We start from the raw sequence: 27,839 nt of genomic DNA, 5'->3' as shown, positions 1-27,839 counted from the left end.
AGGATTTTTGGTGACCCAATGGGAAGATGGCTAGACACCAGACAAGCAGCAATAGTCTGGGAGTCCAACTGACTGCTGCTGTCTTTGGCAGATCTTAAAACAGTTTCCATACCCTGTCAACAAGAGCTACTGACACACCATAATGGCTACTGCAGTAGGTGGCAATGGCAACTTAGCCTGAGGGAAATACTGAAAAAAAATTGACTTTCAAAACACTGAAACAGATAAATTTTCCCCTTTCGAGCATTAGTCTATATAAAAAAAATGTCTGAGTAGTTGGTAGCAACACTTAACCTTGTTTTGCTTCCTGTGTTTACTGTGGAAAGTCCCTTAGTGGTATTGTATGGAAAGTTTTAGTTTTGTTTAATTTGATCCTTAGAATGTTAACCATTTAAGTTTTATTTGTTGTGAATGTTATTTATAGTATACCACGTGCATGCAATTTAACAGATTTATTGCAGTTCTGTGCTGTCCATCTAGAATTTTGTTTAGAATACATAATTACAGGTGTGGATTGGTCAAAGGGAGTTGGATATCTGTGTATGGAAATAAACAAGTTGTAAAAAGATGCAAGAAAAATGGCATTTGTTCAGATTTGACAGGGAGCGTCTTGCTGATTTCCAGAGCTACAAAAAGACAGCTGAGATATTGTTTTACATATAATTTACAGCATAGAAACAGGCCATTCAGCCCAACTGGTCTATGTTGGTGTTTATGCTCCACACAAGTTTAACATTGTGAGTACTGAAAATCTGCCATTGGATTTAAAATATGTAACTTTTCTTGCATGTTCTGAAACATTGATTTTTGTCTAAATTCCTAAAACATTGCTTAAGTGTTAGAAAAAGGAACAGATTTGAATACTTTGTTCAAAATCAAATTCACTGTTGGAACGCACAAAACGTAACTCTGCCCTATTCTTGCTCTTGGCACTGAGGTGGAAATGCAGCTCTCAAGGTGTGAATTAACTATGGATAACCCTTGTCTAGTTATTTGAGATGCATGTTTTCATTGAATATAGTTTTCCTCCATTTATTTCCACAAGTAGCTGGAGGAAAAGTATTGATTGCTCTTAACCTGTTGCATTCTTTTAGTAGTTCTAATATTTTAGAGTTTAGACTTCAACCATAGCAAATTTGAGGGAGTAGCTGCTAATATGTTTTTAAATCCTGTGTCATTGGAGACTGTGAGTAGAATTACAATAGCATTTGAATGGAAACCTATCCATTGTATGTATTTAAAAACTGCTTTTGATTTGAAGGCTATAGTTTAAGATTTTGTAGCATTATCAATAATAGTTCATCAGAAAGATGTATACATTTACATTTGCGCTTTCTACAGTTCAGTTCCTGTAGTTTATTTACAGAAGAGCAGATTTAATATTAAATTCCAATCATGTTTACAAACTTTGAAAAGCAGTAGAGCAGATATGACTTGAGACACTAAATATTATTCAGGCCCATCACCAAGGGAAGCCTCTCAGGAGAATGTTTATTATATTCCACTAATGTACATGGAAACTCTGGCTGACTTTTTCACTTTTGATGCCCATCCTTCGATCGATTTATTTATTTATTTATTTAGAGATAATTTGTCATATACCACCCCTGCAGAACGGAAGATAAACTTCTCATTGTGTATACACGTTTGACTGAAGAACCTAACAGTGTGAATCTAGATTCAAACATTGGCAGATGTGAACACCAAATGCAAGACCATTTTGATAGCTTGATGAACTTTCCTATCTATTGTCAGGCCTGTCGCAAAGCACAGCATTGTCTAACCTCATAACTTCATAATTACAAATGCTGCAGGACGAAAATCATTATACTGAGTGGCATTGAGAACTTAATGCAAGTTTTGGAGTTAACAAATTCAAAATTCAATCCGAGCACAAGTTCAGAACAGATTTTTGTTGTAGTTTCGAAGTCTTGACTTTCAATATTTCATAACTTCATCTGTTAGTTGCAAGTAGTTTTCAAAACCTATGATTGATATAGCGATTTGACGTGGTCATTGATACAGGCCTTTTAACCAAGATAATACTGTTGGAGAGGATCGAGCACGATCCGCCCTTATAACAGCCAATCCAAGTCAAAGATCAAGAGTTAGCAGAATAAATAACTTGTTTATATTACACACTGACGGGTTATGTTAGTTGACGTTTTGTATCTCGTAATTGGCTTCTTCCTTTCTGTAATAGAACATATAGAGTTAAAAGATTGGTTGGCTCACAGAAAATGGTGCAACTTGTTTTGCCTCAGAATATAGATGTCTGGCTAGGTGCCCAAGGGAGGGATCAAGCCATTCAGTTCAAATATAAGAATCTTGTGGTATCTATTTATTTGCTTAATGTCCATCTTGTGGTTTTCATTTATTTGCATATGTTTGGTGGTTTTTTCAGAGTTTGAGAGAAATATTTAAATTTGCTTCGTCCTGATTTTTTTTTTCTCAGCCTGCCGTATTCCAATTACAAATTTTGCCTCTTGTTCGCTGTCAGGTTTTGGATTTTTTTTCTTTCTCCAGTAGTTTTTTCTCCTGCAATTCCTCTCCTAAAAAACACTTAATCCTTGCCGGAGTACTGGTTAATGAAGGAAAATTTGAGGTTAAAAAGATGAGGAAAATTATAAGCACTAGTAAAATAATGGGGCCAATTTCCATTCTGCTGTGAGTGCTGATTGGGATCCGCATTATTGAGTGCACAGGCCTTAGACCTGCTATTTGCAGTGAAGAACATGCCATAATATGATGGGCTAGCACCAGGGGAGAAAAAGATATGCACACATGGTGTGCGTTCCCCTCATTATTAGGCACTCATGCAGGGAAGTATTCTGGTTTGACCCATAAAATAACTTTTCTGTCTAGAAGCTGTTCAATGTAGCTGTAAGGGATTAGAAAATTGCCAGTAGTTGGATTTTTTTTCAGTATTCTAAATCCTGTTCCTGACTGTAAAAGAATGTGGTTTGAAAGGAACGTTTTGGTGATTGAGTGAAAGCAGATGTTTGATTTATTAATTTCTTTATATTTTAAATCCACATAGAGCTCTGGAAAGTTTGTTGAGCCTGTCGAGAGTTAGGCCCAAGAAATTTGCAAACATAATTCGATTATTGCAGCTGGCGCATGCAACCTTTTTATTTCAGTGAAATTGTGCTTAAGTTATGCCGATTTTGTTTAATTGGAGCCAACTAAAGCGTCTAAAAACTGATTTTTTTTCTTTCTGCCCACCCTTTTATTTAAGTAAATAAATGATTGTTATGTTGGACTTGAGCATTTTGGAGAGATTTTGCTTTAGATTTATTAATATTTCATCTTTATTAATCTAGATTAAGCCTTTGTTATGGATCATTGAACAAAATGCTTGAAATTGTACATGCTGAAATTACTTTGGCAGTTACCTGACATTATGTGTTGAAATGGACATGTAGGAGAACAAAGTTGAAGCTGGCAAAGGCGGGTCCATTATAATTTGTTGTAAGATCGTAATTCAATTTCTAACATTTTAATTTTTAAAGAGTTGGCTGAAATAATTTAGGGCCTTCTCTGAAATGCAAAAATATTCTTTGCAGTTGTAACCTGTGGAATGTTTAAGAGTCGTTCTCTTCACCCGAAGATGATTTTCTTAAAAATAATAGGCACAACTAAAAACAATGGGGCCAATTTCCACTATGCTGTGTGTGCTGTTCAGAGTTCACGTTATTGGGTGCACAGGCCTTAGGCCTGCTACTTGCCCAAATGCAGAGTGTGCTTTAATGCAATGGGCTAGTACCAAGGGAGCAAAGGATATGCATGCATGTCATGCACTCTCCTCATTACTAAGCCATCCAGTTAGGCTTTGACCCCTGCCCATAGCACTTGAGACTGCTCTGATCAGTCACACACAACATCTGCTGTTTACTGGTCCCCCTTGATCCCTCAGCTTCCTTCAACTCTGCTAAACCACACCATTCTCATCTGGTTCTGTGGCATTTTTCATGGCTCCACTCGTACTTGTCATATGATAGGTATGCTATGTCTCCAATAGCTTCTCTTCCTGTGCCTGTCAGTCACCTCCAGTGTACCCCAGGGCTCCATCCATGGACCCTCAACATTTATATGCCACCTCCTGGCAACGACATTTGGAAGCATGCGGGTCAGCATCCACATGCATGCAAACAACTTTTAGCTCCTCCTAGCTGCCTCCTCCATCAATTCCAACACTGTCATCACTCTCCAACATTAAGACTTCGATGAGCAGAAAATCCCTTCAGCTAAATATTGGCAAACTTGAAGCCATCCACTTCAGCCCCACAAATACCAGCACAACAGTAGCCAGTAGCCTTGACCCCAGTTTCCCTTGTTACCACTTCCAGCTAACACCAGAAGTGCTAAACATTGTTATTTTACTGAGCCCCGAGCTTCCATAATATCACCTGCCTGTACTCCGACATCTACCCCAACAACTCTCCTCCCACCCCCGTGCTGTTGCATACTCACCCGCACCTTTATCTGTGCAGGACTGCTTTTACAAGATCCAATCTTAGATGTGTCACAACTTCTTCTAACTAAACATTGTGAAGATCGAAGCCTTTGCCTTCGGCCCCTGCCACAAATTCTGTAGCCTTGCCACCAATTCCATCCCCCTCCCTGGCCACTGTCTTAGACTAAACCAGACTGTTAGCAACCTCGGTGCCCGATTTGAACCCAAGTGAAGCTTCTAACTGCATCTGCTTTCCATCACAAAGACTGCCTACTTCCACTCTCCTCTGCCCGTACTTCAGCCCATCTGCTGAGCCATGCCTTTGTCACCTCCAGACCTCACTATTCCAATGCTCTCCTGGGCAAACTCCCGTCCTGCACCTTCCGTAAACTTCAGCTCATCTAAAATTCTGCTGAACATATCCTATCCCGCACCAAGGCCCCCTGATCAATCACTCCTATCCTCACTGACCTACGTTGGCTCCTGGTTCCCCATTGTCCTAAATTTAAAATATTCATGGCCTCGCCCCTCCCTATGTCGGCCATCTCCTCTAACCCTCTTTAAAAACCACCACTAAGGACTAATATGTCCTTTGGCTTGGCATCTTATTTTTTTTTGATTACACCTCTGTGAAGCACCTTGGAATGTTTTTCTATGTTAAAGAAGCTGTATAAATGCAAGTTGTCATTGTTGCTACCTCCTCCTCCTCCTTCAAGATCGATTTCTCCCAATACTATCTCCGACTTCATCCTCCACAATCTACAGTTCTTCTGAAACACCACATCCTGCATCCTCCGTCAAGCTCTATCACCCTTGTCCTCTAAGCTTCAGTGGCTCCTCCAGTGCCTCAGTGATTTGACTTGTCCTTGTCATCAAATCCCTTGATCTCGTCCCACAGTTCGTCAATAATCTCCAACTGTACATCCCTGCATGCACCCTCCATTCTTCTGGCATTGGTCGTCTCCTTGTTCCCCACTACCTTCATTCTGTTGGTGATCATTCCTTCTTCATCCATGACCCTGCTATCTGGCACTTTGTCCCCTAATACCTCCTTTACCATCTTCAAAACTCTCCATAAGAGCTTTCCCTTAAACCATGCTTTCACTTTCCCTAAACCTTCTTTTTCTTTCACTCTTCTGGTTATGTGTTCTTTGCCCCTCTGTAAAGTACTTTGGGATGTCTCACCGCACATGAGCGTTATTAAATGGAAGTTATTCATGTGGAACCTGGAAACGATATTGGACATGAAACTGCATTTAAAAAAAGACAACATTTTTTAATTGAAACCTGAAAACAAAATAGTTAGCATTGTAGCCTTATACTGACAGAGAAGCCAGTAAAGAAATATTTTCAAATTGCAGTGGTAGTTTCGATTATCTGCTACGACAGAGGAGTGCCCTGGAAGACAACTAGAATTGATAAATAATTGATAGTTGCACTGCTGATTTTGCTGTGAACATTCAATGCGCTGTCTTTCCCTCTCCCCAACCACCAGCTCCGCTCTTATCCAGCAGCACTGGCCTCCATTGGGTCCTGTTGGCAAGGTCAGCTTGCACTGGAATAGCTGATTCATCCACTCCGTAGCTGGGTTGCCATGACAGGTATCTGGAAAGTGTTTTGGCAGGATCTCTGCGGTCTGTTGCAGGTCTGTTAGCTGGAGTTGTAAGCATGTTGCACGGAGCAGCCGAGTAGCAGATCAGATGAAAGATCAGTTGTGCAGCTCCAATTGATCTTGTCAACAGGATGAACAGACTGTTACTCGGGAACAGCTCTTGCCTTTCTTTCTCATACATAATTGGGAAGACAGATAATAGGAGTGTAAATAATTGAGATTCCACTGTAATGCCAAGTTTTTTAATTTGATGCTTATTAAAATGCGGGAATTTAATTTTAAGCCTTTTGTCATCTATTGTCAGCATCAAGCACTGACGTATAGTTGCATTTAAATTTCAAGTGCGCTCCATTTGCTTCATGAGGTCCCTTAACCCCAGTCAGATGAGAACACCTGCAACTGCAACAATTCTACTTTCCACACAGTCATCCTTATGACCTTTCTCAGTAAGATTGGTGATTTAGTACAAACTTGTGGACAATTGGTGAGCCCACGAGGAATTGGGTCAGTACAACTCAAACACATTCTTTGTAAGACTCTTCATCTTGGCAGTGACCATCATCCCATCAATTTGGGCTGGAACTGTGCTCAAACTGTCCTCAATAAATATTTTTTGATCCTCAACTAAATTAGTAATTGCTGCTGTCTGTAATCTATATGTTATTACAATTCTCAGGATTTCAGTTTCCAGGAGTGCGTGATACAGGAAAAAAACATATGGATTTGTTGCTGGAGTTTTAATTTTTTAATTTGAACTATGTTTCTTTTAGGGGAGCCAAGACAAAGAAATATGTTGCCGGTAACAGGTAAGCTGTAGTTTTTGCCATTTCAAAAACTACAATGTTAAGGATTATTTAATTGTGTTGCTGAGTGTTCTACTGATGCATTGGCTACAGGCAGTAGTGATTAAAACAACAACAGCTTACATTTATATAGTGCCTTTAACATAGCAAAACATCCCAAGGCACTTCCCAGGAGCAATTATCAAACAAAATTTGACACTGAGCCCACATGAGGAGATATTAGGACAGGTGACCAAAAGCTCGGTCAAAGAGGTTGGTTTTAAGGAGCATCTCGTAGGAAGAGAGCACGGTAGAGAGGCGGAGAGGGTTTTGGAGGGAATTCCAGAGCTTAGTGCTTAGGCAGCTGAAGGCATGGTTGCCAGTGGTGGAGTGATTAAAATCGGGAATGCGCAAGAGGCAAGAATTGGAGGACCACAGAGATCTCGGAGGGTTGTAGGGCTGGAGGAGATGACAGAGATAGGGAGGGTCAAGGCCATGAAGGGATTTGAAAACAAGGATGAGAATTTTAAAATTGAGGTGTTCCCATGTAGGAGGAGCCAGTGTAGGTCAGCAAGCACAGGGTAATGGGTGAACGGGACTTGGTATGAGTTAGGATATGGGCAGCAGAGTTTTGGATGAGCTCAAGTTTACAAAGGGTGAAAGATGGGAGGCTGGCCAGGAGAGCATTGGAATAGTCAAGTCTAGAGGTTACAAAGACATGGATGAAGGTTTCAGCAGCAGAAAAGCTGAGGCGGGGCGGACACGGGCGATGTTACAAAGGTGGAAGTAGGCGGTCTTGTTGATGGAGGGGTTATGTGGTAGGAAGCTCATCTCAGGATCAAATAGGACGCCAAGGTTGCGAACGGCCTGGTTCAGCCTTAGATGGGCCAGAGAGAGGAATGGAGTCGGTGGCTAGGAAATGGAGTTTGTACTGATATTAAGTTAATTTGGTAGCCAGTTCAAAATGATGCTACGTTGGTATTCTCACTGTCTGTATGTTGCCAGTTTGCTTTTTTTAATGGCCTTTGAGATTGATTTGGAAAGTTTGGTTATATAGCCTTTTTTATCGTACATATTTAGAAAATAAATTTCAAAATCTGTAAAAACCATTGTGCTCTGCCAGTTTTGTCCTCTCCAAAACAGGAGCAGGAGGTGTTTGCACCAGCAATATGCATAATTGCTAATTAAGAATTTTTTAAAAATTCTAATGAACAAATTTTCCAATACCTTCAGTTAAGGGCATACATAAAGGATTTAATGGATAATCTGCTGCAGACATAAAAGCTTGAATCTTTAGCAGTTATGCCAATATTGGGAAACCTAAGATGTATGATTTTCTTTGTAGACTAGAAATGTAATCACATTTATCTACCTTGTGAAAGAGATTTAAAAAATCACAATTATTAACCAACATCTAGAAAAAAAATCACAGCATAAAGGGGAGGAACTTGAAAGAAAATAGAAATCATTTACGAAGCTTATTCTACATTTATTCCCTCCATCCACCTGTTCCCACTGTATGCAATACAATATTTATGCTGCAAGTTGGATGTTTGGAGTGCTTTCCCCTGTAATATGTTCATAAATGTTCCTTCAGGACTAATTCTTGGGACAAGGATGCCCTGACTATTACATTTGTTGGGAGATAATCCAAAACTGATCTTAATAGCTCTTATCAAATTGGCAAGTGAAACTCAACCCATTTCCTGTTTGATGCGTTCTCAAGTTCATTAATTAAATATGCATGGGGGTGAGGGACAGAAATCTACCATTATCATATATGTGGAAAATTTCTGGGATCAGGTATTGACCTCTGATTCCTTAATGTACAGTAGCCCTTCAACTTTGAACCTAAGTGGCACTAATGCCAATTCATTTTCTTTCACAATCGTTTATTATGCCCAGATCATGACAGCAGCATGCATGGTTGATAACACTACAAACAAACCTTTTGGTCATAAAACATAGTGAAGGCAGATTGGCCTCATAAAGCCTGCCCTTCATTTGTGATGAGCTTCAGGTGCAACTAAAGGTCATAAAAACCAGGTGGCTATCAATCAGTATAGCAGTTTATGTTAATTTAGAAAGAGCTGATCAACAGGAGGTCAATAAAGGAGTGTAAATAAAACAATAGATAAATGCATTTCGGTGTTGGTGATTTACCATAGTGTAGATAAAGTGATACAAATAGGAAAACATGCTTCAAATTTATGAAGGTGAATGGAGCTATAAACTCACATAGAACTCGAAATGATAAATCCTATTTGGATACTGACTGACTAACTTTAAAGCTTAGGGCTTGAGACTTCAATGAAATTCATGAAAAACTTTATAAATGCGTCATAGTCTTTCTGCTGGACTGCCATTGACCTTAGTTACAATAAGGTACACATTGGAGTGAAAGTTTCATAATATAGCACAATAGTATAAAAGAAACAGTTGAAAGACCAGCCCTTGTACAGCATTATAACTGTAAACAATTTTACAACACCAAGTTATAGTCCAGCAATTTTATTTTAAATTCACAAGCTTTCGGAGGCTTCCTCCTTCCTCCTTCCTCAAGCCTCCGAAAGCTTGTGAATTTAAAATAAAATTGCTGGACTATAACTTGGTGTTGTAAAATTGTTTACAATTGTCAACCCCAGTCCATCACCGGCATCTCCACATCACAGCATTATAACTGACACCGAGGAGGAGTATTTCTTCTATTTGCTCTTGCAGTGAAATTGTAAACTCATTCTTCATAAGTGGATTTACAGTTTTGTTACTGACAGAGGAAATCTTCCCTTATGCTATCACTGTATAACAGATTTCACTGTGCATTTCGAGTTATGCGGTTAAGTGCAATGTTTGAAATGAGTAAAATGCTTCTAAATGTGGATGAATGAGGAAGGTCATTCAGCCCATCTTATTTCATCCATGCCATCTTACTTCATTCATTTCGGGAACCAAACGCTTGCCTCCCCCATCGTAGCATCCAGTTGTTTCTTAAATGGGGCTTTTGCCTCCCTTACTCTATCTGGAAGCTTATTCCACAAATTGATCACCCTTTGTGTGTTAAGAATTTCCTGGTATCAGTCCTAAAATTACCTTTTATAGTTTGCACCATGTCCCCTAGTTCTACTTCCACAGTTTAATTGAAATAATATTCTGGGTTAATTTTTCTATAACTTTAACAACCTTCAACATTTTTATAAGATTGTCTCTCAGAAGCCTCCTTCTGAGGCTGAAAAAACCCAAATTTTTCCCAGCCTTTCCTCATTGTTCAGACCCCTGACACTGGGGATCAACATAGTAGCTCTTCTCTGCACTACCTCCAGCACTTGAATGTTTCTCTTATATCTTGGCGACCAGAATTGGACTCTGTATTAAAGATGTGGTCTAACTGTAAAGTTTGATAATTTCCTACTCTGACTTATATTCTACTGTTTTGACCATGTAGTTCAACCGTCTTTTGGCTTTGTTGGTTGCTGCTTGGCATGTTTGGCGTCAATTCTACTAAGACTTCCAGGGGCTCAATTTTCGCACCCCCAAGCGGGTGCGTTCGTGGTGGGGGGGCTGCGCACATCGGGGATTCCCGGGACAGGTCCAGAGCCCGGCTCCATACCGTCCACTTCCGGGTTCCCCAGTGACGCGCTGACATGCACGAGCAGCCCCTGCATGTGGGACTCCCGCCGGCAATTAAAGCCAGCGGGGTGCCACTTGAAGTAATTAACCAGGTACTTCAGGTTGTTTACAGACCTGATTGACCTGATATTTTAGGAGGGGTGGGATTTTCAGATCAACTTGGACTGTTTCCCGTACTGGGGGAAACACTCCCAGTTGAAATGGACGTGTGGCAGCTGCAAAGGTCCATTTGACAGGTGGTGGGGGAGACCCTCACTCATTGCAGGAGGCCACTCTGTCACTTTGGACAAAGTTTGGCCTCCACCACCCTCCTCCTGACAATGAAATTCACCAACTTGCACACTTACCGCGGTGTCCAGACACATTTACCTACCTTGCGGACCCCCTCAAATGTACATCTTCCGGATGGGGGCCGCCGTAGCTGCAGTCATGACCTCCTCGGAGGACGAACAGCATCACCAGCCTCGCCGTCCACCTCTGACACGTGGAGCTCCACAACACAGTGCTGTGACACATCCACCTGCACAGCAGGAGGGAGGGCAACGGCAGAGAGAGATGCGTCGCAGAAGGCATTGCCCTCGCCACAGGGTCCACAGACCGAGGCTCAGCTTCCTGGACCACTCTGAGCAGCATTGCACATGGAGGCTCAGAGTCACTCGACATGTAGTCGTGGACATCTGCAGCCTCCTTCATGCTGAGCTGCTCCCGGCTGGCCCGAGCACCATCTTCTTACCTGTCGCTGTCAAAGTCACCACTGCCCTCAACAACTTCTCCTCCGCACCCTTCCAGGGTGCCACCAGGGACATCACCGACGTCTCTCAGTCGTCAGCACAAAGGAGTCCTGTAAATACACCTACACTCACTCAGCAGTGACACAATGGGTGGCATCAGTTGTGGGTCTTCATAGTGATCCTCAGGAAAGGGCATTATTGCACAAACCAGACAAGATTCGCAAAGACGTGGCAGTAGTGGTGACAATATAATATGTAATGTGAGTTGATCAGAAATTAAATATAAGTAAAAACCATGACAAACCCTCAAACACCCTTGTGCATCCCCTTCATGCTCACAACACGTTTGCCTTACGCTTCCTACTGCACATATGTGATGCATGCTCTGTGGCTGCAGCACAGGTAGTGGCAGGTTGAGTGAGGCTGACCGTGAAAGAGATGCATGAGAGGGTGAGTGTGAGATAGAGCCATGAGATTGTATGAGGATTGGGTTGAGTGGTAGTGGTGGGATGAGTACTGGCGAGGTGAGTAGGTGCAGGTAAGATGAGGATGAGCTTTGAGTGGGTGCGAGGGGTGATGTGACAGAGTAGTGTTGGCAGTGCAGAAGGAGGTGTGAGGTGGGGGCGGTGATGTGGCAGACGGAGTGTAAGGGAATGAGTAAGTGTACTCACTTCGGCTGACCTACTTAGGTCGTTCAAGCGCCTCCTGCACTGTATGCAGGTGCGCGATATGTTGGTGGTGCAGGTGACCTCCTCTGCCACCTCGAGCCAGGCCTTCTTGGTGGCAGAGGCAGGCCACTTCCTCCTGCCCGCCGGGGGGAAGATCTCTGTCCTCCCCCTCCTCCTCCTCAACCCATCCAATGAGACCTGGAGTGAGGCATCATTAAACCTGGGAGCAGCCTTCCCCCTGGGCTGCTCCATGCTGTAATTTTTCCGATTTCCTGCAGCATCAGTCAGTGGAGGACTGCCCCTTTAAATAGGGCTCCTCCAGCCGACAGCCTACGCTGCGCATGCGCAGTCCGCCTGCTGCGCAGCTTTCCAGCGCGAAACCCGGAAGCAAAGGTAAGTACCTTCAATCAAGCTGCAATCGCGTGCGGGGCACCCCGATTTCACTGGGCACGTTACCCACGTGCCCAGTCGACCCGCCGCCCTCCTAATATCGGGCTCTATGTCTCTTTCAGTTTCATCCTTAGCTTTTGCACCATTCAGAGTACTCATGTAGGCTATTTACTTCCTATGTGCAGCAACTTTATACTTTTTTGCATTAAATTTCATCTACCATTGTTCTGCCTATTTGCATATTTTGTCCACTCCTTCTGTAATTTCTGACCTTCCTACAATTTCACTGCCCCTTCTAGTATGGCATCATTTGTAAATCCAGGTCATTTATGTAAATTAGAAATTGTAGTTCCCAGTACCAAGCCCCAAGTCATCCCACTCAGTACTTACCATCCTCCTCCCCACTTTGACATAACTCCTAACGAGTACTCATTTACCACCTTTAACCAGTTTCTTATCCATTCCCAAGGAATCCCCACAGCTTTGAATTTAACTAATAGCTTTTCATGTGGAACTTTATCAAAAGCCTTTCAGAAGTCAAGGTACACCACGTCATAAGGCTTACCACAGTGCACTTGGATTGTCACTTGCTCAAAGACGTGTGTGGGATCAGTTAGGCCAATCTTCATCTTTTGAATCCATACTGACAGCTATGAACTTGATTGTTGCAACAACTTGCATTTCTATAGCATCTTTAGAGTTTTAAAACATCCCAAGGCACTTCACAGAAGCGTAAATGATTGTTGTACGATCCTCAAGTTGGGGGAAGCAAAGGGGGGAGCGTCAGAAGAGATGCTTTGTTCTTGAAAAGATGATCCTGTGGAGGCAGAAAAGGCCATAAAATAGATAAATCGCATTCTGTGTTTTATATGTTGGGGCACTGAATATAAAAATAAGGAAATTATGTTGAATTCATGCAAGACATTTGTTAGACCACAGTTGGGGTATTGCACAATGTTCTGGCACCCCATTATAGGAAAGATTATAGAGCCATGCGAAGTGTACTAAAGATTCACTAGAATTGTAAGAGGAATGAGAGGTTATAATTATGAAGAAGGGCTTGATAAATTGAAGCATTTTTAGTGATACAAAAGAGATTAAAGGGGTATCCAATAGAGGTTTTCAAAATTGTTAAATGTTTTGAGAGGGTAAATAGCAAAAAAATATTTACACTAGTTGATGAACTGGTAACGAGAAGAAGTAAACACAGGATTACCATTAGAAAAATGAACGGGGAAGTCAGAATTTTTTTTTTAAACAGAGGTTTGTAAAAACATGGACTGCTTTACCACTGTTGGCTACTGAGGCAGAGACAACAGCACCATTTGAAAGGGAATCCAATGAGTATTTGAAAACAGAATATAAAAGAAAATAGAGAAAGAATAAAGAAATGGAATTAGAATGGATCACTCCATTTGTAGAGCTAGCAACGATATGGCGTGATTGCCTGAATAGCCCCTCTCTGCTGTAATTTCAGTGCAGATGGTAAAGCGAAAGAAGGTAAGGGTGGAAAAAATGTGGAGAGATTTGGGGTGCTTAGGGGATACATACAAGAAGGAAGATGAGAAAGTGGTTTGAGAGAATTCTATCAGTGATAGAGATCTTGGAAGTGTTGCGGTCATGTATGACAATGATGTCAAGAGGTTGATGGCGGCGTCGATATGGAGATTGAAATTGATGGAAGCAAGGACAAGTGGAGGTAGGGGAGGAGGAGTTAAGTTAACGCTCAAAATTGCTAAAGATAATAAATCATTTGGTGTAGAAACAGGGTGGACAGGAGTGAGGAGTATTCAGTGAAGAAATCACCTAGCAGCTCAGGTGAACGATAGAGGAGGAAGATTTTGAAGGGGAGGTGGGCATGGTGATGAAAGAAGAAGGCCCCAAAGGTACATGGACCACAATCCTGGCTCCCTATGGAAGAGGGCTAATCCAAAAAAAATTTTAAAAGCCAGACATATTCTTTGGGGCTCTAAGCCGCTTCCCTCGCCTGGGACCCGCACCCCCAATTACGGTCTAATTCTGCCTTTCCAGATGTCGGTACACCTCATCTCTCTTCGCATACCGGCCCTCCAGTGTTATGCTGGGATCCTTCTGAGCCACGAAAGTAGTTCCTGACCCCAGCTCCACTCCCTTGGAATCATTAGTCTTGGCCTTGTAAGGGACAGTCGGAGGTTCCATGTCAATATGCTCCTTCACAACAAAATTGTGGAAGATCAGAGATTTGTTAACGAGTGAGCAGATATTTTGGAGGGCAACACAAAAAGGAGGGGGTCACCTAAGATTTGTGGAAGGGGATGTGGAGGCGGGTGGGGGGAGGTGAAGAGGAACTTGCAGGAACATGGTAAAGAGGGAAAGAAAGAAGGTTGGAGAAACTTACCCTGGAGGAGGTAACAACAAACCAGGGGATCAACCCTAGTTCAATGAGGAGTGTAGAAGAGCATGCCAGGAGCAGCACCAGGTGTACCTAAAAATGAGATGCCAACCTGGTGAAGCTACAACACAGGACTACATGCATGCTAAACAACGGAAGCAACATGCTACAGATAGAGCTAAGCAATTCTACAACCAACGGATCAGATCAAAGCTTTGCAGTCCTGCCACATCCAGTCGTGAATGGTGGTGGACAATTAAACAACTAACGGGAGGAAGAGGCTCTGTGAACATCCGCATCCTCAATTATGGCAGAGTCCAGCACGTGAGTGCAAAAGACAAGGCTGAAGCGTTTGCAACCATCTTCAGCCAGAAGTGCCAAGTGGATGATCCATCTCAGCCTCCTCCGGCTATCTCCACCTTCACAGAAGACAGTCTTCAGCCAATTCGATTCACTCCACATGATATCAAGAAACGGCTGAGTGCACTGGATACAACAAAGGCTATAGGCCCCGACAACACCCCAGCTGTAGCGCTGAAGACTTGTGCTCCAGAACTAGCCGCGCCACTAGCCAAACTGTTCCAGTACAGCTACAACACTGGCATCTACCCGACAATGTGAAAATTCCCAGGTATGTCCTGTCCACATAAAGCAGGACAAATCCAATCTGGCCAATTACCGCCCCATCAGTCTACTCTCGATCATCAGCAAAGTGATGGAAGGTGTCGTCGACAGCGCTATCAAGTGGCACTTACTCACCAATAACCTGCTCACCGATGCTCAGTTTGGGTTCCGCCAAAACTACTCGGCTCCAGACCTTATTACAGCCTTGGTTCAAACATGGACAAAAGAGCTGAATTCCAGAGGTGAGGTGAGAGTGACTGCCCTTGACATCAAGGCAGCATTTGACCGAATGTGGCACCAAGGAGCTCTCGTAAAATTGAAGTCAGTGGGAATCGGGGGAAAACTCTCCAGTGGCTGGAGTCTTACCTAGCACAATGGAAGATGATAGTGGTTGTTGGAGGCCAATCATCTCAGCTCCAGGATATTGCTGCAGGAGTTCCTCAGGGCAGTGTCCTAGGCCCAACCATCTTCAGTTGCTTCATCAATGACCTTCCCTCCATCATAAGGTCAGAAATGGGGATGTTCGCTGCACAGTGTTCAGTTCCATTCGCAACCTCTCAGATAATGAAGCAGTCCGTGCCCGCATGCAGCAAGACCTGGACAACATCCAGGCTTGGGTTGATAGGTGGCAAGTAACATTCGCGCCAGACAAGTGCCAGGCAATGACCATCTCCAACAAGAGAGAATCTAACCACCTCCCCTTGACATTCAGCGGCATTACCATTACCGAATCCCCCACCATCAACATCCTGGGGGTCACCTTTGACCAGAAACTTAACTGGACCAGCCACATAAATACTGTGGCTACAAGAACAGGTCAGAGGCTGGGTATTCTGCGGCAAGTGACTCACCTCCTGACTCCCCAAAGCCTTTCCACCATCTACAAGGCACAAGTCAAGAGTGTGATGGAATACTCTCCACTTGCCTGGATGAGTGCAGCTCCAACAACACTCAAGAAGCTCGACACCATCCAGCACAAAGCAGCCCGCTTGATTGGTACCCCATCCACCACCCTAAACATTCACTCCCTTCACCACCGGCACACTGTGGCTGCAGCGTGTACCACCCACAGGATGCACTGCAGCAACTCGCCAAGGCTTCTTCGACAGCACCTCCCAAACCCACGACCTGTACCACCTAGAAGGACAAGGGCAGCAGGCACATGGGAACAACACCACCTGCACATTCCCCTCCAAGTCACACACCATCCTGACTTGGACATATATCGCTGTTCCTTCATCGTCGTTGGGTCAAAATCCTGGAACTCCCTACATAACAGCACTGTGGGAGAACCTTCACCACATGGACTGCAGCGATTCAAGAAGGCGGCTCACCACCACCTTCTCGAGGGCAATTAGGGATGGGCAATAAATGCTGTATTTGCCAGCGATGCCGATGTCCCATGAACAAACAATAAAAAAATACAAGATGCGTGGAATGGAGAATTATTTAATTTATTTGCAGGATGTGGGTGTTGCTGGCAAGGCTGACATTTATTGCTCATCGCTAATTGCCCTGAGAAGGTGCTGTTAGGCCACTTACTTGAACCACTGCAGTCCATGTGGTATTCTTTATACAGTTCGATACATCTGATTAGCTTGTTAGACCACTTCAGAGAGCAATTAAGAGTCATCCACAGTGTGGGACTGGATTCACATATAAGCCAGACCAGTTAAGGAGGGTGATTTCCTTCCCTAAAGGACATCAGTGAACCAATTGGGTTTTTATGAGAATCTGACAGCTTCCTGGTCACTTTCAGAATTGAGGGCAATTTGGGTGACTGCTGGAGCAAAACCAGCAAGATGTGTACTAATAGATATGCCCAAGCTGGAACAAAGAGTGTCGGTGGGCTCCTCCAAAGAAGAATTGGGGCGATGGAGAGAGAAGACTTCAGAGGAGGAACTGATAACTAGCGATGTCAGAAGAATCCTAATTTAATAGGACAAAGTCAGCATGGCTTTACGAAGGGGAAGTCATGTCTGACAAATTTGCTTGAGTTCTTTGAGGACATAACGTACAGGGTGGATAAAGGGGAACCAGTGGACGTAGTGTATTTAGACTTCCAGAAGGCATTCGACAAGGTGCCACATAAAAGATTATTGCTCAAGTTAAAGAATCACTGGATTGGGGGTAATATTCTGGCATGGGTGGAGGATTGATTATCTAACAGGAAGCAGAGAGTTGGGATAAATGGTTCATTCTCGAACTGGCAACCAGTAGCCAGTGGTGTTCCGCAGGGGTCGGTGCTGGGTCCCCAACTCTTTACAATTTATATTAACGATTTGGAGGAGGGGACCGAGGGTAACATATCAAAGTTTGCAGATGATACAAAAATGGGAGGGAAAGTGGAGAGTGAGGAGGACATAAAAAACCTACATGGGATATAGACAGGCTGGGTGAGTGGGCGGAGATTTGGCAGATGCAATACAATATTGGAAAATGTGAGGTTATGCACTTCGGCAGGAAAAATCAGAGAACAAGTTAATATCTTAATGGCGAGAAACTGGAAAGTACTGCAGTTCAAAGGGATCTGGGGGTCCTAGTACCAGAAAATCAAAAGGTTAGTATGCAGGTGCAGCAGGTGATCAAGAAGGCCAACGGAATGTTGGCTTTTATTGCTAGGGGGATAGAATATAAAAACAGGGAGGTATTGCTGCAGTTATATTAGGTATTGGTGAGACCGCACCTGGAATACTGCATACAGTTTTGGTGTCCATACTTAAGAAAAGACATACTTGCTCTCGAGGCAGTTCAAAGAAGGTTCACTCGGTTAATCCCGGGGATGAGGGGGTGGACATATGAGGAGAGGTTGAGTAGATTGGGACTCTACTCATTGGAGTTCAGAAGAATGAGAGGCGATCTTATTGAAACATATAAGATTGTGAAGGGGCTTGATCGGGTGGATGCGGTAAGGATATTGCCAAGGATGGGTGAAACTAGAACTAGGGGGCATAATCTTAGAATAGGGGACTGCTCTTTCAAAACTGAGATGAGGAGAAACTTCTTCACTCAGAGGATGGTGGGTCTGTTGAATTTGCTGCCCCAGGAAGCTGTGGAAGCTACATCATTAAATAAATTTAAAACAGAAATAGACAGTTTCCTAGAAGTAAAGGGAATTAGGGGTTACGGGGAGCAGGCAGGAAATTGGACATGAATTTAGATTTGAGGTTAGGATCAGATCAGCCATGATCTTATTGAATGGCGGAGCAGGCTCGAGGGGCCGATTGGCCTACTCCTGCTCCTATTTCTTATGTTCTTATGTTCTTATCTTGGAGTAACCCCTGTTAAGGAAGGCCAGTGGATGAAAAGCAATTGAAAGCTCATAAGTCAGAGGTCAGAGATAGCTTGATGGATGATGGTCAAGGTGGCTGAAAAAGGATGTTCCAAGATGAGCCTAGGGACAGAGACCGTGAGTGGTCGAAAATGCTCAGTTACAGCACTTCGATTCGTGGCCTGTGCAAGCTTTTCGTCACCACTCCTAATATCTCCTTTGCCTTGACTTTTATTTTCTTTCTGATTATGCTTCTGTGAAGCATCCTAGGACCTTTTTCTATGGTAAAGGCACTATACAAATGCAAGTAGTAGTTGGGTGTTCTCCCATTGTTCAACACTACCTGTGATTAACAGATTATAGTCCAACAATTTTATTTGAAAATCACAAGCTTTCGGAGATTACCTCCTTCGTCAGGTGAGTGAGCCTGACGAAGGAGGTAATCTCCGAAAGCTTGTGATTTTCAAATAAAATTGTTGGACTATAACCTGGTGTTGTAAGATTCTTTACATTTGTCAACCCCAGTCCATCACCGGCATCTCCACATCATTGTGATTAACAGTAGAGCAAACAGGCAGCCGAGAACAAGACCAACTGGTTGCAAAAACAATCCCAGCACATTGATTTGTTACCACTTGAATACACCTCTCCTTACAAAAGGAACAAACTGCTGAGCATATCAGGACAGGAGCCGCCAAAGTGAGAAAGGCTGCGAGTTGCTGAAGGAAAAACAAATAACCCGCAAAATCGATGACAAACCACCAATGGAAAAAATTGCAATTGGTGGGGCCTCCAAACAAAATACAACAAAAGCAGCGAAGAATGTGGGTGAAAAGCTAATAACGCTACTTCAAGAAGAATATTGGTGCCAAATTTCTCGAGTCCTTTTAAGATGAGGATGTACAGGTACCTGCCTTCCCCAGAAGCTCAAGCTTGCAGCATGCTACTGCCCTCTGTAACGGCAAACAAGTCAGATGGTGGTTATGAGACAAAGGACAATCCCCGTACGTGTGTGGGAGAGGAGCGAAGGTGCAATGTGAGAGGAGAAATTGAAGAAAGAGGGAATCAGAAAGAATGTTAAATAAAGAGAGCAAATAATGGGAGGGGAGAGGGGAAATGGGGTGGGGATGAGAGAATCAGACAGACAGCAGAATAAAAGGGTACAGTCCAGATTTCAAGTCAGCAGGTGGAAAAATAAAAATATTGAGCTAGGTTTCAAAATTTCATGTATGGTGTATTTCTATTATTGGTAGTTAGTCACTATCTATGAACTTACAAGTAAACTACATTCAAAACTTGTAACTCTTTGTTGCTATATAATTTCCTTTTCTGACTCTTGAGCTTTGAAATGTTGGCCATTCGTTTCCAAATAAATAAAGACATAGTCCAGTATAGTATTAAACCAAAAGGACCAGAAGATTGCAGGTTTCACCCCCCAGTGTGTGCCAAGTTAGCTCATCTCAGGGCAGCGTTTGCAGCACTACAATAGGCCTCATTATTCCTGTGCCAGAGAAGGGAGAAATCAGCTGGGGTTTCTTCTCCCGATTGCTATCCTGTGATCTATGTGAGAAAGTGGGAATGTATGGATGTTGAGTGAGAACAAGATCATGCTCCTTTATGATGCACTTCATGGCAGAATAGAATGCCAATAGTGACGGGGCTCGCACATTACGAATGACCACTTGTGAGGTGTAGGAGGGTTACCAGTGCCTGTGGCATTCTGTAAGGAAATCAATGCTAACAGGACAATAGGGCAAAAATTGATGGAGTATAAATATCTGTTCTTGACCTAACTACTGATCCTAATAGAGTAATTCAGGCCCTAATGTAAGTATGTCCAATTCATTAAATGGGAAGGTCCATTTAAGATTAGTGCGTCTCTGTTTTTGGATCATAATTACAAATATACGGTTAGAGATTTAATGTGGGGGAAACAAAAGCACTTTTAAAAACTTTGTTAACTACCAAATGTTCTGTGGCTCACAATAAGTCGGGGGATGTGTATAATATAGGGTGTTACCAATGAAATGTCAGCATGGTGGGGAAACTGTTACATGTAGGCAGAGTGACACTTAGAGGACGTGCATGCTGTACATAATGTATTAAATGGACCTACATTTATGTGTCCTGGAAGATTGAGTTGCGTTGGACATCTCCAAAATACTTGTGTCGGTAGGATTTTTATTTTCTAGTTTTGAAATAAATTTAATGTGGAAGTTGTAAAGAATAATAACCACAACCGAAAATGTTTTAAATTGAATCTTTGATAATATTCTAACAGGGAAAACTTCAGGAGAAAGAATTTGTATTCCTCTCTGCATGTAAGAGAGCGTTCCCCTCATAAAAGGGAAACACCCTACTACAGGGAGTCAGCAGTACCCCGAAGAGAATCTCCTCACAGCCGCTCCGGATCGAGCATCAGCAGCAGAAGTTACTCCCCAGAAAAAAGCAAGCCACCACCTTCCCATCAGTCCCAGTTCAGCAAAAGTAAGTATATAACTGGAAGGAAAGAGAACTTCCATTTCCAAAGGCACAATTTTTAAATGTGCTAATTTAAAGCTCTTATTAAATGATTTTAAACTATGTGGTTGACATTGCAGATAATAAAATGGTTGCTTATGAAATATTTTACTATTTGCTTGGCAAATATTGTCATTTTGAACCGTATTGAAGCAAAAACAATTGAAGGGGAATGGAAATGTTGCTGGGAGAGAAGAAGGACGAAGCTCTTTCACTGTTGATCACTTCGCACCCCTTCTGCACTCCACCCCATGCTCATAAAGTTAAGTAAAAATATTACTTGGAAGAATTTTTATCTTTATAAGGCTAAAACCTCTTCATTTCCACCAATACCTGCCATTTAAGATCTCAAGGCTCAGCAGGGATGTGAGGTATGGAAAAGGATAGGAAGTACTGGGGATTGGTTGCTGAAAGGGCTTTTCTCAGCTTGAATGTTTCCCAGTCAAAGTATATATGCATCAGTACAAACTTTCTTCTTCTCTTCCATGCCTAGCGGCACAAGAGGCATCTCATTTCTTCCACTGCTTCACATTCAGCACATAGTGCACTGGTTATTTCTGTAACAAAAGTCCCATTTTACATGGACAGGTTGTCAGCCTGACTTACAATTCCCTACCAGGAGAACCAGCTATATATGATGGGGTGGGCAGTTGACCCACTCTCATTGGATGTGAGTATCCCACTAGATGTCAGCCCAGTATTCCAAACTATCGTCCCCGCTCGGCAGGACTGACAAGCGGGGCACAAGCCCATAAACTTACAACTCAGAGGTGGGAATGTTATCACTAAGCCAAGACTCACTCCGCCACTACTGAGTTTAGAAAGTTAAAATTGTGTTTCTTTATGAAAGGTGTGAGATGGAAAATACCCTTTAATTTTGAGTCCCCCCAGCAGGATAGCAGTTTCTCAAAACATTTCTTACCTAGGCGGGGGCAATAATTTCAACTTTCTCCTCCCAAACATATTCGCACAGTTGCTTTTGCCTTCCAATGAAACCATGGGATAGCTTGTTGGTGCTTCACAAAAAGCTGTCGTTAGGTTGCTGAAATGTAAATCCAAATTTAAGCACTTAAGTAGGACTCCTCCATGTGCTCCAATTGGTCCCAGTTGCCAGTGCTAAGTTGTTCTTGGCTCTGAATCTCTGCTGGTTCGCTCAACCACATATTATCAATAACGCCGATGTCCATGGTTGGGCTGGTGATCTGACTCCCAACTGTACTAAAGCCAACAGGTGTGAGACCATCTTCAGGGGACGGTCTCACACGGCAGAGAAGTTATGTTAAACTTATATAGAGCCTTGGTTAGACCACACTTAGAGTACTGTGCGCAGTTCTGGTCTTCATATTACAAAAAGGATATAGAAGCACTCGAGAAAGTGCAAAATAGATTTACAAGGCTGATACCAGAACTGAGATGGTACAACTATCAAGAAAGATTGAACAGGTTGGGTGCTTTTTTCTCTAGAAAAGAGAAGGCAGAGGAGTAACCTGATAGAGGTCTTTAAAATTATGAAGGGGTTCGATAGGGTAGATGCAGAGAAGGTGTTTCCACTTGGGGGAAGTCTAAAACTAGGGGCCATAAATATAAGATAGTCACTAAAATCCAATAAGGAATTCAGGAGAAACTTCTTTACCCAGAGAGTGGTTAGAATGCGGAACTCGCTATCACATGGATTGGTTGAGGCGACTAGTATAGATGCATTTAAGGAGAAGCTAGATAAGTACTTGAGGGAGAAAGGAATAGAAGGATATGCTGATAGGGTTAGATGAAGAAAGGTGGGAGGAGGCTCGTATGGAGTATAAACGCCAGCATAGACCTGTTGGGCTGAATGGCATGTTTCTCTACTGTAAAATTCCATGTAATTCTATATAATAATGCTGAGAAAAAGACATCATCATAAGTGTACAGACTGGTATTCTTAAAAAGCTTGTTTGGTGTCATTTCTGCAGAAAGCTGAAACTTTTTTTAAACAAGGCGTAGAGATGCCTTTCTTAAAAGGAACAGTTAAGGTACTTCCAGCTCTCGGCAAAATGGTCTTTTTATTAAGATAAAAATATGCACACTTATTTCACTTGTCCTGCATCTTAGAAAAGAGCAATGTGAAACACACTTAGCTGAAAACATGAAGAAGGTGACTGAGTAATCTTTGCATGATGTGTGCCTCAATAAATGGGTTTAGCATCAGAAATCGCCAAGATTATTTTAAAGCTGTCTCATTTGATTGCTGAACTCTTTTTTGTGCATGTGGAGAGGCAAGTGACTGATGCTCAGTAGTTTTCTGATTAAAAGTAGAATGTTGACATTTCATGTTGTGGTTCCATTTTCGTGCACTGTCGATACAAAATGTTATACAATTACAGCACTTTTTTTTTTAAGAGAGGCTAATTATATATCATTATTGTGTGTATGTCAACTTGATCTTATTTCCATTGTAGCTAGAAGACATGTTGAGAATAACCTGAAATTTTCTGGAAAGGCAGGTATCAGATACTGAATGAATTCAATGAAGGGTATTAAAATATATAATCATTGGAGTTGTACTATTTGCTGTTAATGGTCAGCATCAGATATCTCTCCAAAAGATAGGAACCGCAACATTACCTTTCTTTCTGTACAACATTAAACAGTACAAACTCTTTTTTTATTATAGAAGTCATCTATTTAAAAGTTGGTATCTATGCAGTAAGTACTTTTTAGCTGTTTTCCTTGGATTTAGTATGCTGGTGCTGCTGGTTCCTGATCTGCGAGTCAGCAGCATTTATTAAGATAAAAACGAGGTCTTCCCGGTGCCCCACCTTAGTGAGTCCAAAATTTTATCTCTGGTTTCAGCAATGCCAGAGTGTTGGGAGCTGGCAACACAAAAACCCCATTAAACCCAATATAAAAGCAACTTTAAACTTGATGATTGCTTTGCATGCAAAGAAAAAGGGACTGTTAAGTTAGGTGGGGAGCACGCATATGTTCATTGAATTTTAAATGCCTAGTGGCTTTGTGTAAGGCCTTCAGCTGTTAAGAACTTGTCTAAAACTGCTTTGGTATTGTCTAACATAAAGGGACTGGTGGCTTCCACCAAGTTGGGTAAGACAAGTGGCTATTTTTCTGATAAGTATGCAGACTTCCCCATCTCCAAGGAGGAAGCGAGGATTGGCATAAGAGCAAAAGGGGAGGGTTCCTATTCCAAGACTTTTCTTCAGCCTCAGCAGGAGAACTTGAGGCTAGTGATGACATCACAAGTTTTATTTGATGTACATAATGCCAAGATTGCGCCTCTGTTGGATCTCCAGCTGCTGGTGGACATCAGGTGAGTGAGGATGAAGGATACTCAATTCTTTAAAATTAGGAGAACAAGTGGATGAAGCTGTTTTTTTAAAAAAAGCACATATTTTTCTAGCTCTTACAAATAAATGTAAGGAATCTTACAACACCAGGTTATAGTCCAACAAATTTATTTTAAAATCACAAGCTTTCGGAGATTATCTCCTTCGTCAGATGATTGAATGAAAAGGTTCTCAAATCGCATATCTTATACGATGTTGGGACAGCATCACACCAATCAAAAGGTGTCGTTGTTACGCAAAATCGTCGAGCAGAAGTTGATAGCCAAGTTCCGCACCCATGAGGACGGCCTCAACCGGGATCTTGGGTTCATGTCATGCTACACGTAACCCCACCAGCAAAAAGGGGGAAAAAATTTATATGTTTTTTAAAATTCTCTCTCTCTCTCTCTCTGCCATTTTAAGTTTCTTTCTGCCTGCCTGTGTAAAAGACACAATGTATATCGAGTGTACTGGGACGTGCTGTTCTCCGTGACTGGCCTGTTTGAATAACAACGACACCTTTTGATTGGTGTGATGCTGTCCCAACATCGTATAAGATATGCGATTTGAGAACCTTTTCATTCAATCATCTGACGAAGGAGATAATCTCCGAAAGCTTGTGATTTTAAAATAAATTTGTTGGACTATAACCTGGTGTTGTAAGATTCCTTACATTTGTCCACCCCAGTCCATCACCGGCATCTCCACATCATTACAAATAAATGCATAGAGTTCAAAAGCAGAGGTATTGCCAAACCTATATAAATCATTGGTGAGGCTACAGTGAGAATCTTGTGTGCAGTTTTGGTTCTGTACTTCAGGAAAGATATGAAGGCCATTAAGAGAATAACATAGAATCTACAACACAGAAACAGGCCATTCAGCCCAACTGGTTCATGTTGGTGTTTATACTTAACAGGAGCCCCCTCCTACTCTAATTACCTCTTCTCGCCTTTTCCTTGTATCCCTCTACTCTTTTCTCCCTTGTGTATGCATCAAGCCTGCCCTTAAATACATAAATGCTATCTGCTTTGGCCACTCTATATCATAGTAGGTACAGCACAGGAGGAGGCCATTGTGTCTGTGCTGACTCTTTGAAAGAGCTATCCAATTAGTCTCATTCCGCTGTTCTTTCCCCAAAGCCCTGTAAATTTTTTCACTTCAAGTATTTATCTAATTCCCTTCAGGCAGTGCATTCCAGATCATTGCAACTCGCTGCTTAAAAAAATGTTTCCTCATGCTGCCTCCGGCTCTTTTGCCGATCACCTTAAATCTGTGTCCTCTGGTTACTGATGCTTCTGCCACTGGAAACAGTTTCTCCTTATTTACTTTATCAAAACCGTTCATAATCTTGAACACCTGTATCAAATCTACCCTTAGTCTTCTGTGTTCTAAGGAGAAAAACCACAGCTTCTCCAGTCTCTCCACATAACTGAAGTCCCTTATCCCTGGTACCATCCTAGTAAATCTCTTCTGCACCCTCTCTAAGGCCTTGATATCCTTCCTAAAGTGTGGTACCCAGAATTGAACACAATACTCCAACTGAGGACTAAGCAGTGTCTTATAAAGATTTAGTATAACTTCCTTGCTTTTGTGCTCTATGCCTGTATTAATAAAGCCCAGCATCCCATATGCTTTTTAACAACCTTCTCAACTTGTCCTGCCGCCTTCAAAGATCTGTGTATATGCCCCCCCCCGGTATCTCTGTTCTTGCACCCCCCCCCCCCCCCACTTAAAATTGTACCATTTAGTTTATATTGCCTCTCCTCATTCTTCCTACCAAAATGTATCACTTCACACTTTTCTGCATTAAATTTCATCTGCCATGTGTCTGCCCATTTCACCAGTCTGCCTATGTCCTCCTGAAGTCTGTTACTATCCTCCACATTGTCTACTACATTTCTGAGTTTCATGTCATCTGCAAACTTGGAAATTATACCCTCTATACCCAAGCCCAGGTCATTAATATATATCAAAAGAGCGACGGTCCTAATACTGACCCCTGGGGAACACCACTGTGTGCTTCCCTCCAGTCTGAAAAACAACCATTCACCACTACTCTCTGCTTTCTGCCCCCTAGCCAATTTTATATCCATGCTGCCACTGTCCCTTTAATCCCATGGGCTTTAATTTTTCCAACAAGCCTATTATGTGGTACGTTGTCAAATGCCTTTTGAAGGGCCAAATACACATCAACCAACTACCCTCATCTACCCTCTCTGTTACTTCATCAAAGAACTCAATCAAGTTAGTCAAACACGATTTTCCTTTAACAAATCCGTGCTGACTTTCATTTATTAGCCCATACTTTTCCAAGTGCCAGTTTATTTTGTCCCGGATTATTGTCTCTAAAAGTTTCCCCACCATCGACATTAGGCTGTAATTGCCGGGTTTGTCCCTCTCCCCTTTTTTGAACAGTGGTGTGACATTTGCATTCCTCCAGTCCTCCAGCACTGTCCCCATATCTAAGGAGGATTGGGGATATAGCTGCGAGTTCCACATTCTCACCACTCTGTGTAAATAAATTCCTCCTACGTTCTTTATTTGACCTATTAGTGGCTATCTTGTATTTATGCCCCCTCGTTCTGGACTCGCGCACTGGAGGAAACAGTTTCTCCACATCCACCCTATCAGGTCTCTTCTTAGTCTTCTCTTTTCTAGAGAAGAGCCCCAGCCTTCTCAGTCTTTCCTGATGGTTACATCCTCTCAATTCTGGTAACATCCTTGTAAACCCTCTCTGCACTTTCTCCAGTGCTACAATATCCTTTTTGTAATATGGAGACCAGAACTGCACACAGTACTCCAAATGTGGTCCAATCAAGATTCTATGTAAATTTAACATTACCTCCCTGCTTTTGTATTCTATTCCTCTAGAAATGATCCTTAGTACGTTGTTGCACTCTTTATAGCCTTATCAACTTGTGTTGCTATTTTTAGAGATTTAGCAAAGATTTTTGTATCTTTCCTACCACTAACTGGTCTATAGTTCGCTGTAAAGGTTTGGATGAGCTGAGCTGAGGCAGGGGCGGAGATGCGTGATGTTATGGAGGTGGAAGTAGGTGGTCTTGGTGATGAAGCGGATATGTGGTCGGAAGCTCATCTCAGGGTCAAATAGGACGTCAAGGTTGCGAATGGCCTGGTTCAGCCTCAGACAGTGGCCAGGGAGAGAGATGGAGTTGGTGGCTAGGGAACGGAGTTTGCGGCAGGGACCAAAGATAATGGGCTCGATTTTAGGGTCGGGTTTCCAGCGGGGGGGCCCCGAAAATCCCGATATGTGGTCACGTGACCGGATCGCGCCGCGATCCCGACCACTTCCGGGTTCCCCGATGACGTGCGGGGCTGCGTGCGTGGCCCCCGCTGGTGGGAATCCCGCAGGCAATTAAAGCCAGCGGGGTTCCACTTGAGAGTACTTACCTTGCTTGTTGAGGTCAGTTAATGAGCTGAATCAGCTGTCAAAAGAGGAAGTGTGG

The 27,839-nt window shown here is 42.6% G+C and overlaps 1 protein-coding gene across 5 annotated transcripts in view; it reads left to right on the top strand.

The window, feature by feature from the left end:
- pphln1 (periphilin 1) overlaps window positions 1–27,839 on the top strand; it is a 209,772-nt gene that overhangs the window by 63,519 nt on the left and 118,414 nt on the right. For all 5 annotated transcript variants that reach the window (XM_067999871.1, XM_067999868.1, XM_067999869.1 and 2 more), the window contains 2 exons: window positions 6,839–6,874; window positions 20,814–21,019. In XM_067999871.1, the coding sequence (XP_067855972.1) occupies window positions 6,839–6,874; window positions 20,814–21,019 (242 nt within the window). The remainder of the gene's footprint in view (window positions 1–6,838; window positions 6,875–20,813; window positions 21,020–27,839) is intronic.

Source organism: Heptranchias perlo, chromosome 18, assembly GCF_035084215.1.
Source record: "Heptranchias perlo isolate sHepPer1 chromosome 18, sHepPer1.hap1, whole genome shotgun sequence".
NCBI lineage: Eukaryota > Metazoa > Chordata > Chondrichthyes > Hexanchiformes > Hexanchidae > Heptranchias > Heptranchias perlo.
The sequence above is the reverse complement of the archived record's forward strand: the minus strand, read 5'-3'. Positions and strand labels throughout refer to the sequence as shown.